Source organism: Bacillus rossius, chromosome 2 (genome assembly GCF_032445375.1).
Source record: "Bacillus rossius redtenbacheri isolate Brsri chromosome 2, Brsri_v3, whole genome shotgun sequence".
Taxonomy (NCBI): domain Eukaryota; kingdom Metazoa; phylum Arthropoda; class Insecta; order Phasmatodea; family Bacillidae; genus Bacillus; species Bacillus rossius.
In genome coordinates this window covers 93,224,339-93,239,301 of record NC_086331.1, presented here as the reverse complement: position 1 = coordinate 93,239,301, position 14,963 = coordinate 93,224,339, and the positions used below count along the sequence as shown (strand labels likewise).

At 32.9% G+C, this 14,963-nt stretch overlaps 1 protein-coding gene across 1 annotated transcript; it reads left to right on the top strand.

Moving 5' to 3' along the window:
- Window positions 1-5,274: 5,274 nt before the first annotated feature.
- On the top strand, window positions 5,275-11,742 carry LOC134528926 (prostatic spermine-binding protein-like). Its single transcript, XM_063362595.1, has 3 exons — window positions 5,275-5,311; window positions 6,484-6,660; window positions 9,978-11,742. The coding sequence occupies exons 1-3, from the start codon at window positions 5,275-5,277 to the stop codon at window positions 10,490-10,492; spliced, it is 729 nt and encodes a 242-aa protein (XP_063218665.1). The 3' UTR covers window positions 10,493-11,742.
- The last annotated feature ends 3,221 nt before the right edge of the window (window positions 11,743-14,963 follow it).

Here is a 14,963-nt window from a genome sequence, read left to right as displayed (position 1 = left end):
GACAAGTAGATATTTGCACACAACTGAGCATGGCTTAGTCAGCCTAAATACACACAAATATTGGATCTACAGCAATTAAAATGAATATTAAATGACTAGGCAGATGGTCTGCAACTATAATTTAACATTATTGTTACATGAGGCAGATAAAGTTACAAACATAATAATGACAATAACGGAAACTATGTCCGGATGCAACAATTACTAATGCTATTAACCATCCCGCAACTGCATAAAACGATGGCATAGCTGCAGAGGTTTCTGCCCCAGTTCAGCCCTCCAGGCTAACTGCTTAACCTTCGTGCCAACACAGCCATATGGCTGACTAAACGGTGGAACAAATGTATTTTCAACTGAGTTTGAATGTGATCATGATAGAGGCAAAAGATAGCATATAAATCAATAGTCACATAAAATAAATATATTTAATATAAACACATATGTTAGCAGTCTGTCAAAATAAAAACCATTGTAAAATTTATTTTGTGTTAAAGACAAGAGAAGTTTTTACTCCCCAGTTCTTGCACATACGAATATGCATTACCTTTTCCCGACAAACTGCACAATAAACTTAAACAAATAAGGTGCGGCATGCATTGTTCCTTTCCTTGTACTAAATATGGAAAAAGGATATCCAAGATGCTTTACATTAGTACACAATCTCAAATTAATTAGAACACAAGATCATAAATTTAAAAAAATTGGTTGTCTGTAAAGTCGGTTTACGGACGATAGTTTAATGTGACGTCATAACAAAACATTGATGAAATGATTGCATACTTTTATAAATAAAATTGAATCACTTTTATTGAATTATCACTATTTTGTATGGATACAAAGAAGGAGTGAAATGAATTCTACAATTTAATTGATAAATTTACTTTTATTAGCACTCATTAATTCAAGTATGTTTATTACTTTAATGAAGAGATTATTTTAACTATAACTTGTATACATGTTTGCTATTTAACTTCAAGATCGTCGAGAATGTTTTACGCTTTTTCGCAATTACACATTTAACGACGAAGTTTGTTCGTCGTGAAATTAAACGTAGAATTTAATAAAAATTCCCTTGCAGTTAATAAAATAAGTATTAGTAAGTTTAAGAAAGAATTTCGGCTTTAATCTCCTACCCAGACGCTCGTGGTGCGCTGGGGCCGAGATTTAAATTCGTCCTGAATATTTTACGTTTTTATGTCTTCCAGTGCTCAAAATGATATGCAATTGTGGCCCGGGCACAAAATTTTATTTATAATTCATTAATAATAATGCCCCTCGCGATAAACAAAGGAAAATATGTATTAACGAGTGCCTGGTTGCCGCGGAAGCGGATAGATAGCCCGATTCGTTCAGTTCGCGTCCGTCACCGTAGATGGCAGCACCGTAGGGGAATAATATTATTTTGTTTTTATAATACGATTTTATAACAAATACACATCCCAAATACACCAAACTTATTTATAATGTGTTACAATATTTTTTAAAACATTGTGCAAAAGATCCCGGGTGTAATTTGAATTATTATGTGTAACTTTAAAACACCATTGTTCGTACAAAAACGTATTTGAAAATTCAGCATTACTTTTAAATAACCGTACCGATTGTGCTGAAAATCGGTGGACGATCGTTAAATTACATAATATTAATAATTCAATCGAAGAAAACATGATTGAAAAGTCAAATCGATGGTTGTTCCAATCGAGTGGAAGAGAGATGCAGCGCAAGCGTACAATGAGCGTAACGGGACACATCGTAGTGGGACAATGTGCGTTATGAGACACTTTTTCGTGCGTGCAGCAGGCGTTCATAGATTTATTAGACGTTGTCACGTCAAATGTACGTACAAATTTATCACTGAATATAGATTACCAATATGAAAATATACCAGAATACAAATCACAAAACAGTAAGGGACGAAAATAGGCCACCAGAGACCTGGACCACATACAGCATAAATAGAACTATCGAGGAAAATATGCCTGTCAGAAACACAACTTTGATGTAATCATTAAGTTACTGTTTTGCTGCTCAAAATAATTTCAAATAAATTTTGTTTTGTTATTCCAGTGACACAACATTTAGCTAGAACTGAGCCTGTTAAGAAAACTCAAGACACCGGTACTCAGTATCCAGAACCGATTAATGCCTCCACTAACGGTGCAACACCTACACCCCAAGCAAAAAATGATGTACCTTCTTGCCAGCCAATGGAAAGTGATGTGAATGTGTGTGGTGGTAAGTATTATTACTGTCAATGTGTTCACATTTTATAACCATTACATTTTAAATCATATTATGCAAATAATTTTAGCAATTTTTTTAAGAGCCAACATCTAATCATTTACTGTGTTAAAGAAAGTGAATTGAATAAGCAGTTTCTCTTACTTATGTATCAGAAGTTTTACAGCTATGTTTACCACCATTAAGATGTTGCAGTCAGCCCAAGAATGAAGCGAAGCCTTTGTTTAACAATGTAATGTTAATGTGCAGGAGAAAAGTTGTATTTTTTTTTAGCTATAACCAGATGGTCTGTTGTTTCAAGAAAAGCATAAAATAAATTTTAAGGTCCATGCTGGCACTTAATTTCAAAGATTGTGTTGGTATCTAATCAATTAAAGGGTTCTAGATGGCATGTGCAATTTAAATCAAATTTTCTCTAGTTTTAAACTATAATTATCTTATGCTAACTTTTGATTAGTTTCAATATTTCAGACTTTTCATTTTATTTATTGTTGATTTTGGATGCCAGCAAAACAGTCTGGGGATGTCAACTGTCTGACACTATTCAAAGACACAAAATACTATAATATTACAGCTAGTTAACACACACATAAAAGTACAAAAAAAACTTATATACATGTATATAACATGCATACACATAGCCTATATATATTATTTAGTATTAAATAAATTTTCTTTAAAGTGGATTAAACATTCAATTTTGTAATGTAATTTTTTACCTACCACGTGATTTCTTCCTGAGAGTATTTATCCTGCATTTTAGGCTATATTATTTCTTTAGATCTGTTGCTAGATGAATCCACGTCTTCTTCATAGATTAACTTGACTTAGTATAGGCCGCACACATAAAGTAATTTTCCTTGAAGAAAACAGGTTTTTTTATTACATACCGCAGTGTCTTTGTGGCTGACCGGCCTGCACTCGCCTGCAAAGTCCATTAATACACTGTTTTTGCTATCATTGTGAGACTTACAATAACTGTATTTTTTAATAAGAGAGCATTTCAATCCCAGAAAAGTCAAAATTTAAACTATTGTGAAATCTGAAGTTGTTCACAAGTCTTACACACTCGACACACACATCTACAAAAAAAAACAGACTGCGGTGAAAGCACAGTAGCAACTGAATGTTTATGGTAAATTAAGTACAATCGACAATGAAGACCAGCAAGAATTCATATTGTTACGATTTACCGCGTGTTCGTAAAGGATAGCCCAATTAAAGATTTTATTACACTACACAGTTTTATTTATTGCCACTAATTATGTTACTTACAAAAATCTTCTAAAATAGCAAATAATTACACTTAAAGAAAGGTTTATTCCCCAGTCACTCGTTCCACACGCCTCGCTAGGCCGCACCTCTGGCGCAACTCTCGCCGCAGCACACCTCGTGGGTCTCCGCCGCGGGACTCTGCCGCGCCCGCAACCCTATCACCCGGAAACTCCGCCGCGGGAAAACTCCCGACTCCACTGAACTCACTCACTCACTCCCTGACCTGGAACCTTCGTCCAAGGACTTCGCCACTCTGCCGCACCCGCAGCACTATCGCCCGGAAACTCCGCCGCGGGAGAACTCCCGACTGAACACTCCAAACTGACTCCACTCCCCTGACGTCCTCAGGCATATATATAGGCCCCGGCGCAATTCCAGAACTCACGAGAACGGCCGGGGCCAGTCGCGTCATCGCGAGCCGTCCCGACGGCAGAAATCTCTCGAAAACACGTGTCGGCGGCTTGCGTAACTCCGCAGCTGGCAGGTTTCGGATGTCAAACTAACAGTGCCGCACGGGGGAAGCGGAGGGCTGGAGGGAGAGAAAGTGGCAACCCAGGTGCGCACAGCACATCTCATGTTACGGCGGCATGTGATGCAGTCCAGCTAGCTCTGCACCTGCACGTGACGTGGCCTTGCTAACGTTCGTAACAATATGTTTTAAGTGAGAATTAATGTGAGTGCCCTATCACGAAATAAACAAGAAAAAAGACTCAGTGGGATACTCTACCTCAGGGCATAATGTAACCCTTGTGGCATCTCATTAGTACAGAGTGAAAGCCTATCTGAAAGTGAAAACATACATGATATAGTTAAACCTCATGTATAAGAGTCTCTTTAAGGCATATCACACTACTTCTACCTCGCACACGCTACCTTGTGATGAATGAAGTGTGTACACTATAAAGTTAATCTCATTTGTTAGTTATGAGTGTAACCCATACTGAAATATAACTCAATAGTCAATTACTACATAAAAATACCAAAATTAAACATGATATTACATAAGAATGAACTCATTAATAGAATTATAAAACAATAAGTAAGCAACAACTAAAAGGTTATTACAAGAACATAAGGTAATATTATTATAATCAAAAAGAAAGCTTAAACGAAATGTACATAAGATGTTACTACTGAAGCCGCTGCTCTTAAACATGCACTGCTGCCAACCCTCTGGGTGTCTGGTACACTGTTTTAACAACTACTCGTGCACACACACATGCAGAAGTGGTAAATGCACTTTAAGATTAAGGGCAGGGTGTGAGCAATTATACAACACACTAACAAATTATGTATAAATGTATATACACAGAAAAAGAGTGTTTACATTTGGTAGAGAATACTGTACTTTGTATAGCTGAGTATTCTTCATTTTTATATTTGTCAATTTTAATAGTTAAAATTGTTATTCAAAACCGTATTCATTAAATGCTGACATTAATCACATACAGAAACAAATAAAGAATATTAACAACATAAGCAAAAATACCGGCCATGGCATTACCCGTTTTTCTAATGGCCTAACGTGTACACAGTGTAGATGTCCTGTAAATGAACTGTTCATGAGAAAGTATTGCATTTTTTTAAATTAAACACAGTAGACTTCTGATTATTCGGGAGCAGGTTATCCGGTTTGTGAGTTAACCATGCCTTATTTCACTTATATAAACCATAAACACCAAAATTATTCTTTGCTATTTATTATTTTAATTTTTTTTATCTATTGATGTGAAAGAGAATTTTATGCTGTGATTCAAGATGATAAATGCTACCAAACATAAGGCACAAAATGTTGGTAAGTGTTATTATGCATCATGAAATTCAAAACTTCTAGAGCAAATTATAAACGCACCCCTGTAAGCCGTGTGTGCTTGTGTTCCACGCACCCTTGTGAACCGCGGTCAGGTTGGCACCAACACGGTATGGCTGTTCCGTAATTCAACGTGAGCAAAAACTGGGCTGCGTAGTTTAAAGGCAGCAGTCGCAACACAACAGTAATTTTTTCTGTCGTAATCTTAAGACAGACAGTACAGTCTAATTATAAACACAAAAAATTGTGGTACTTGACATTTAACATAAATTAAAAATGAATGACCATGTAGACGTAAATAGGGTTTTTTTTAGTTATATGACTTGCAACTTTTTCTGTAAATTACATCTAACACTTTAGTACCTATTATGTACAACCTTATACCATGTTTGTCAAGATAGTCGAGATGAAAATATTTTAACCTAAGGGTTTTTTTAGTCACTGCTTTAACCATATTTTTTGGTAATCCATGGAACCCATGCCAGTACTTACCCTGGATAATCGGGAGTCTCCTTTAGTAATATTTTAACATCAAAGCAGATCTTCCCATTAACATTATCTTAGAAATGCAGATATACGTACTGATTTACCTAAAAATTAGTAAAATGTTATTTGTGAAACACCAAAATATTAAGATCTGAACACAGAGTGTACTGCTGCATAACTGTCATTTTAATAGTTTTTACTTGCCCGCTGGAGTTTTTGGAGGTTCTCAATCTGGCAGACTACCACTATGTATGTGTCCCTGCATACACATATCTAATACTAAAAGTGCTGTCAGCCAAACCAAGAATTTAAGGAATACATAGAAATAAGTTTGCGACATTCATTGTACATTTCTTGCCATTGAATACGAAAATAAAATATCAAAGATATGTATTAGTAAACAATCTCAAATCAATTAAAATGACAGAATATTCATTATTAATTATATACAGAGTTAACTCTGAAAGTAGATTACAACTATGCAAATATACCAGAATACAGATCACAAAATAGTACTTGACAAAAATAGACCACCAGATAATTAACTGAACCACATACAAATAAACTGTAACAGAAATGTTGCCTCTTTCTATCAAACACAACTTTGATTTAATCATTAAGTTACTGTATCTCTGCTCAAATTAAAATAGTTACGAATAATTTTTGTTTAGTTATTCCAGTGACACGATGTTCAGCTAGAACTGAGCCTGTTAAGAAAACACAAGACACCAGTACTCAGTTTCCAGAACCAATTCATACCTCCACTAATGATGCAACATCTGCACCTCAAGCAAAAATTGATGTAACTTCTTGCCAGCCCAAGGGTAGTGATGCGAATGCAGGTATTGGTATGTATTATTACTGTCATATATGTTCTTTTTTGTGACCATTACACTTCAAATCATATGATTTAAATTATTTTACAAGGCATTACTTATAAACATTAGTCATTTTATTTTGTATTAGAAAGCTAGTTGAACCAGCCGTCTATCTTATGTATCAGAAAGTTAGCAGCACATGTTTACTATTATTAAGAAGTTGAGTTGCAATCGGCCCAAGAATGAAACAAAGCCTTTGTAAAACAACGTAAGTTAATATGCAGCAGAAAACAAACTTTATCTTTAGCTATAACCAGAACCTTTTTGTGGCCTTCTGTCTTTCTAAAAAAAACATTTAATCAATATCAGGTTCTATGTTAGTATTAAAACAATTACAGGGTCTATGTTTGCATCTACTATTTAAATGAATTTTTTTCGTGTTTTAAAATATAATAACTGAATTGCTACTTTTATTAAAAAATTTATAAATTTGAGACTTTTCAGGTTTAACATTAATAGTACTTAAAACATACAATTGACAATGGGGTCCAACAGGAAGCATATGTTTTAAGTGCAAGAAGACTCAGTGGAATGCTCTACATCAGGGTGTAGTGTCACCCTTGTGGCAGCTACATCTGTTCCCTTTGTTAGTAAAGACCAGAAATCTATTTGAGAATGCAAACACACATGATACAGTTATATGTCTTTATATTAGGCTCTTTAAGGCATCCCTCAATTTTTCTACCTTTGATAAATGAGGATAGTATGCAATGAGGTTTGCCTCACTTGTTTGTTATATAACAGAAATCTAACTCAAACATACCATGCTCACGACTGGCTTCTCCAAGAGCCTCGGGTGTCACATGTAGTTGATTTCTAACGAAAGGAACAGCGGTACTGTGCGACACATCTGAATATGATGGCAGGCGAAAGTGTCCATCGGCATCACAGTGCGCTTTAGTTCCAAGATTGCCCTTCACAGTAACTAAAAATAAACAATTACCATTAAAAATTATATAAAACATAAGAAAAGAGAATCTGAAACGCTCCATTTAAAACTAAAATAAGTTAGGGTTTATTGTTACAAGGTATGTTTAGGCCTAGCCAAACTTAGTGGTTGGCTCTATAAACATAAAGGTGAAGGGAAAGTGAAAAATGAGTAATGTGATAGTGAAATGCAAATGGATTATGACTGCTTGAGATCACTCTTCTTCACCAGACACATATGAAAAATAACTGCAAAAAAGTGATAATTTTCACATAGTTTTACTGGCTTCCATTTAAAAAGCAGACTGTTAGGTTTCAATTGTTTTGTACGCCTCAGTTTATCGACAACAGCAGCAGCGTATCTATTTGTTTCAGTTTGCATGTGTTTGATCATTGAATCAGGAAGAAAAATTGAAAAACAATCAAATGCAGTAGAAGATCTGTCAATATTAGCAGTCACTCCTGTATATTCTTGAAACACTGGGAGCTGTGGTTGTGTGTCTTCATGTGTCCAACCAAGAGCAGTGTCACTCTGACAGTCACTTGACTTTTTGGATATTTTGGCGGGCCAGATGCAGACTCACCTAAAGAAAAATTGTCTTGTTCAGTTTCTGATTCACTGTCGTCAGAGTCCTCGCATTCTGCATCTATAACAAAATATAAAAATTATTAGTTACATTTTCAAAGTTACAAAAATGCATTGAAGGAAAATAGTAACAATTTATTTTTATATATTGTAGTAAATATTTAGAAACGTAAACTAAACTTGTAAATATAATTTACAAACCTGTTCTTGGCGATAAAAAATCCTGGTCTAAATCCGAGTCGTCTGCATCACCTTCAGAACCAGAGACGATAAAGTTTTCATTTAGTATTTCGCTTTTACCACTCTTATACATTTTTCCGTTTCTTACAGAAAAAACTTATCATTACATCACATGTGTACCGAAACCCCGCGTGTAAAAACTGCAACAAGTATTTTACACGAAAGTAAATAGATAGTGCACGCTGCGCGCACTGCAAAGTGAATGCTGGCGCAACCTTCTGACAGCGCAATAAAGGAATGTCCAGTTAGTTCTCTAAACAGCAACAAGATAGTAGCACCAGTCTGTAACAAGCCAGCAAGAGTTTAACGGCAATTACCCAGCTACCAAACCCGAGATATACTCGTTGGTTGACTAGCAAAAATCATGTAAATGGCAGCCCGAGTTATGCTCGGGCTTGGTCTAACAGTTATTCATACACTCGGGCATGGTACTCAAAGTGTTAAACCAAAGACTAGTTATTTTGGATTCCCAAGAATTATGTGGTTAAAAATTCAAATTTGGAAGTGATTTCTCTAAAATAACGAAAAAAATTTAACCATTAAAAAATTGTTTGTGATAACTAATGCTTTGTAGTTTTTCAATTTTTTTTTGCATATTTTATGTTTAGAGATAGTTAGCCAATGCTATATTACTAAGGAAAGTGCTATTAACTAGTTTTACTATTACTAAACATTTATATTTAATGATATTACTGAGTGAAATACTATTTAGACACAGTAATAAAAATAACTCACAAAGGGTGTCATAGAGTTTCATGAGAGCATGCATACATGTAAAATTAAATTTAAGAGTTTTGATTTTATATCAATGATTTTTTCAAAATTAGAATATCCATTTGTTATTTTGCACATATTTATTAAAAGTATTTTGTTTAAAAATATTATTGCAACATATTTTTTACTTTATAAATTATGATTATTTAATTTTCCAAATAAAGTAATTGTGTTAGTTGCAGATTCATTGTTATTCTGATGTAGGCTAAAAAAAATATGTAAAGATTATGTGCAATCATTGCTATAACCTAAATATTCAGTTTATGCATGCCAATGATTGACAGTAATGGGTATAAGAAAATGTGTTGGTATTTTCACAAACCAATACATAGTTATTGATTAATTAAACTTAAACAAATATTAATATCACAACAGAATTGAGAAATTTATAAATTTACGCTTACAGCAAAACTAATAATCACATAGTTAGTCTACAGAGCTACTAACATTCCAGCCACAGACTGAGCAGTGTGACATTATTTTATGTCACTATGCTGGCTCACTCAAGTTTGTTACTGGTGTTGCAACATTACTGTACAGCCATAAGTAGAGGATTCCGTTGTTACCTGAATGCCGCGAGACTTCAGTGGGCACGGTTCTCTACAGGAGTGGAGGAAAGGTGTGCAGGCATTTACCTGGTATTTTTTGCAGTATCATAGCTATAACTTATATCTTAATTGTGTTGATGTACCAAGCAGTGTAGCAAATGAATATACCTCAACTGGAATGTTTAAGCTAACATAGTTTTTAAAAATTACAGGTGCTTATAAGAGCAAACAAGTTTTTTATTGCGGCTGCGGTTCCATTAGTGAATTGACTTATTCAAATGATGAAAGTGATGAAGACTCGGATGAGAGTTGGGAAGATTCTGATGAGGACTGGGATGCAGATGGAGAGTATTCTGAGGATGAGGAGGAGTTTTTTGGTAGGAAGGATGGGAAGGGTTATTACAATGGTTGGGTTCGCAATTACAAGAATTTGGATAATTTGGAGGAGGATTACACGGAACAGGAGGAAGAAATTAATGTTGAAGATAGTGGCGACGAGGGGGATAAAAACGACAAGAACGGAGAGGATGAGGACACGGAGAGGAAGGAGGACAAGCATAGGAAGCAAGGGGATGAGGTTGATGAAGACGAGGACGATGAAGACAATGAGGAAGATGATGATGAAGAAGATAAGGATGGAAATGCTGATATGTTTTCTCATGGTAAGTGGCAAAATGAAAGAGATGAGAAAAAGGAGGAAGAAGAAGACTTTAAAGGCAAGTCTTAACTTTAAGCATTTTTTTAATAATAAAAAAATTGTTAATCTGAAAGTCGCTGCTGTTACTACTAGCGAGTGGCTTTCCTCCCCACACCCACACTGGCCTTGCATCTTTCTTTAACAGCATCGTAAAATTTAAATTTAAACGTAATCATGAGGTGCCTAAGCATTAAGGAAGGCTCTGGCAACAAAAGGGTGTGAGCCCATAATGAAACAAACAATTTATTTTCAAATCTCAAAAGGCAAATTATTAGGTCAATGTGATAGTAGTATAGAAGATAAAAAATCATAAAGTAAATTCCTGTGCATTTAATTGTAAATTAAAAAGTAGATAGATACATATAACACAATCAATATTACAAAATATACAAACAGCAATAGTGTTTCTTTTTTTATTTATAAAGGTTCTTAAAAAAAATTTCCCCTTAAAAATGTAATGCTTGTAAGGGGATCTAGAGGTGGATTATTAAAATAAATAAATAAAAAAGAAATAATAAAATATAACATGTATGCACTTGATTATGTATAATACAGTATAAAAGTAAATATAAAAAATTTATATAGTACAAAAAAATTACCATTTATTACAGTTTATTTATGTAAATAAAAAATTACTAAAAACTATAATATTTTTTGACGTGAGTGAGCGTACCGACCTAAATTTTAAGAGTTTTTAAAAGTATTTTTTAACTGCTTGCAGTTTAATGGTCTTTTGCGACATATCACATTTTCAAGCCTGCAGGATTTGTTTCAAACAGCAAAGTTTATGATACTTGCCAAAATAAAAAAAAAGGAGAACGCCCTTGAATTTCTCACTAAATTGAATTAACAGTCGTCGCAGTCCTCCGACAGCATCCAGAATGCCAAATAAGGAATGGGGCGAGACTTACTTTGTTGCACAATCACTGACACATTTTGACACCACTGTAGTAGTAAATGTTACTACGCCTGTTTCTCATTTAGACATAAAACACATACGTCAACTCATGGGCACCTCTCCAAAACACAACTTGAGGTATAGCTGCCGTACTCATTAAAACAGCTCGCTCGCACAGCTTTATGCTCGCGCAAGCCCGGCCTGCGGCAGACTGACTGACATCAAACCTCCTACCCCTCACGCCCCTTCACCGGCGCTCACTAGTCGCACCAACTCGCACTTTCCAGAAGTTTGTGCTCACACATGTAAATCTACACTAATAATAAAACTGTTCCGAGCCAAAAAGTCTTTACATTGGATGAAATTACCAAAAAAAAAAAAACTATTGCAAATAGCTATTTTCATTACTGAGAACACAAAAATACAGTTTTTTTTTAATTTTTGCCTGTTTGTCTGTTTGTGCGAGCATCAATCGAAAACTATTGGACAGATTTTTATGATCCTTTTTTTATTATAAAGGTCTCTGGCCAATTTAAAAACTAGGCTATGTATAATTACATAATTCCACACTTAGAGGGGTGAAAAAGGGGTAAATATTGTTTATCTCTGAAACTAATCAAGCCAAAGAAAAGATATTGGGTACCAATTATTAACACATACAAAAAAACTGCATTCAAAAATTTTTAATTTTCCAAAAAACCACCCTAATGGGTGAAAAAGGGGTAAGAATACTTTAACGATGAATAATAATATCTCCTAATTTAATTAAGTGTACTAAATTATATTAGGGTTCAAATAATAAACACACTAAAACTACAAACCACAATTTTATATTTTGCGAAATTCAAACCCTAAAGGGTGAAAAAGTGGTAGGTATGTTTTTAAGATTAAAAGTTATATCTTCAAATTTAATTAAGCACAATAAATTACATTGGGTACCAATAATAAACATACTAAAACTAAAAAACCACAATTTTTGTATTTTGTGAAATTAAACTCCTAAGAGGTGAAAAAAAGGGTAAATATGTTTTGTATATTAATAATTATATCTCTGAATTTAATGAAGGGTAGTAAATGATTTTAGGTACCAATAAAAACAATACAAAAAATACCAACTATAATTTTTATATTTTGCGAACGTCATTCCCTAAGAATAATAAACGATACTGGGTACCAATAATAAACATACAAATACAAAAAACCACAATTTTTATATTTTTTTTTAAATTCAAGCCCTAAGATGTGAAAAAGAGGTTAGTAGGCTTAAGATGAATAATTATATCTTCAAATTAAATCAAGCATAATGAATTATATTGGGTACCCATAATAAACATAAGAGAACTACTTCTCAAAATTTTTATATTTTGCAAAATTCAACCCCTAAGGGATTTAAAAGGGGTAAGTATATTTTTAAGGTTAATAATTATATCTGAATTCATTTAAGCATAATAAATGATTTTGGGTACCAATAATGAACATACAAAACTACCAACTACAATTTCTATGTTTGGTTTAATTCAGCACCTAAGGGGTGAAAGAGGGTATATATTGTTTTAAATGTATAATTAGATATCCAAATAAAATTAAGGATAGTAAATTTTGTTGGGTATCATAAATAAACATACAAAATCTACCAACCACCATTTTACTATTTTATGAAATTCTACACCAAAGGGGCAAAAAAAAAAAAATATGGTTTGAAAATACTTAATCATAGCTCAGAAACCAACCAAGCATTACAAAATATACTAAGAACCAATAATAAAAACATAAAACTATCAACCACAATTTTCCACCACAAAATTCCAGCCCTAAGGGATAAAAGAGGAATGATTGTGCTTTTAAGGTAAATCATTTTAACTTTTAATTAAATAAAGCATAATAAATTAAATTAGGTTCCAATAATAAACTTACAAATACTAGCAACCAAAATTTTATTATTTTGCCAAATTCTAAACCTTAGGTTGGTAAAAGGGGTAGGTGTGTTTTTAAAACAAAAAGAATTAACACTTCCAATTCCAGTAGAACTAGAAGAAACTAAAAAAACTTGCATCTAGAGTAATGTAGTGCTTATTTTTTGGCAATTATTAAAATTTGTCTTTTAATGAGGGTGGAAACAGGGTAAGTTTTCATTTATTTTTAAAATATCTTATATCCGAAACTACTTAAGTAAGATGTAAAATTAATAGTAAAAATAATAAACTAAAATTATTTTAGTTATTTGCATGATTCTGCTCCTAAAGGGCTTAGGTATGATTTAAAAAAAATTAATATTTCTAACTAAGGGTTAGAAATTAAGAATGAATCACAAGCAAGTTACAAATTATTATTTTTTATTTTTACGGATTTCATCTTTTAAGTGTGTGTAAAGGGATTAAGTTTTGTTTTATCATGAAAAATTCATATCTTCATAGCAGTTAAAGCTGGTTGTACATAACTGTGCATGAATAAGAAATGCTTTTGATATTCGACTCTAAAGGCAGTGAAACGGGGCATGTTAGTTTTTATAATAAATCATACATCCAAGCAAATTAAGACGAATGTAAGAAACTAAACAAGAATAATGTAGAAAATTATGATTTAATAGCATGCATTTACCCTTTAGCATTTTTCTATATTTGGCCACAAAAGGGTGAATAAGCAGTCAATTTTTTCTATTTAAGTTGTATCTCTGAAGCAAATCAAGTGGGATATAAGTTATATGGTGTGATTTATAAAATGCAAATCTACTAATATTTTTTTTACAACTTGCATAAGTTATACTTTTTAAACGATGACATAAATATGTATGGTTTTAACATTAAAAAATAACAGCTTCTGATCAAATCATACTTAATTTGAGATACTGGAAATTAAAAATAAACATAATTTAAGCTACCTTCTCTTATTCAATGTTCTCCGAAATACTACGTCTTAAGTTTTAATAGGGTTGAAATTATTTAAAAAAATAAAAAGTTATGGAATCCATTAAATCAGTATTGGCAAGATTAATTTATACTTTAATATATTTATTTTGAAGTTCACATCTGCAGTAAAAAGAAAAAAATTAAATGTTTGGGGTTTTATTTGGTTCACGGATATTGCCATTATTATAGTGACATTCATGTGGAAAATGACAAGAAGGGTAAAAGTATTGGGATGTTGAAGTAAAACTAAGCAAACTAAGAATAAACTAATATGTTGGATAAGAAATTTAAAATCTGTACTCTACTATTCAAATAAAGATGAGATTGTATCAAACATCCTTAAATAATGGGAGGTATTTGTAAACAGGTGAAATTTAAAAATTTTTCTAAGCATAGATATAACCTAAGTAAATAAAAGTGTTAGTGTAAACAATAGCATAAACTTAATTGAAATGAAATAGGTGCATGTTTAACAATTTTGATTTAAAATTGTGTACCTCATAAAATGAAAAGGAGGTAAAATGTATACTCAAACTCTCTAAATCAAAAAATTTAAAATCATATAATTAATACATTCTAAAAATAAAAAAAGGCTTCACATAACCACTTAAAAAATATAATTCTTAAATGGTTTTTATGACTATTTATTGTGACTATTTATTTAGTATAAATGTTTGGAATTAATCACATTCTTTTT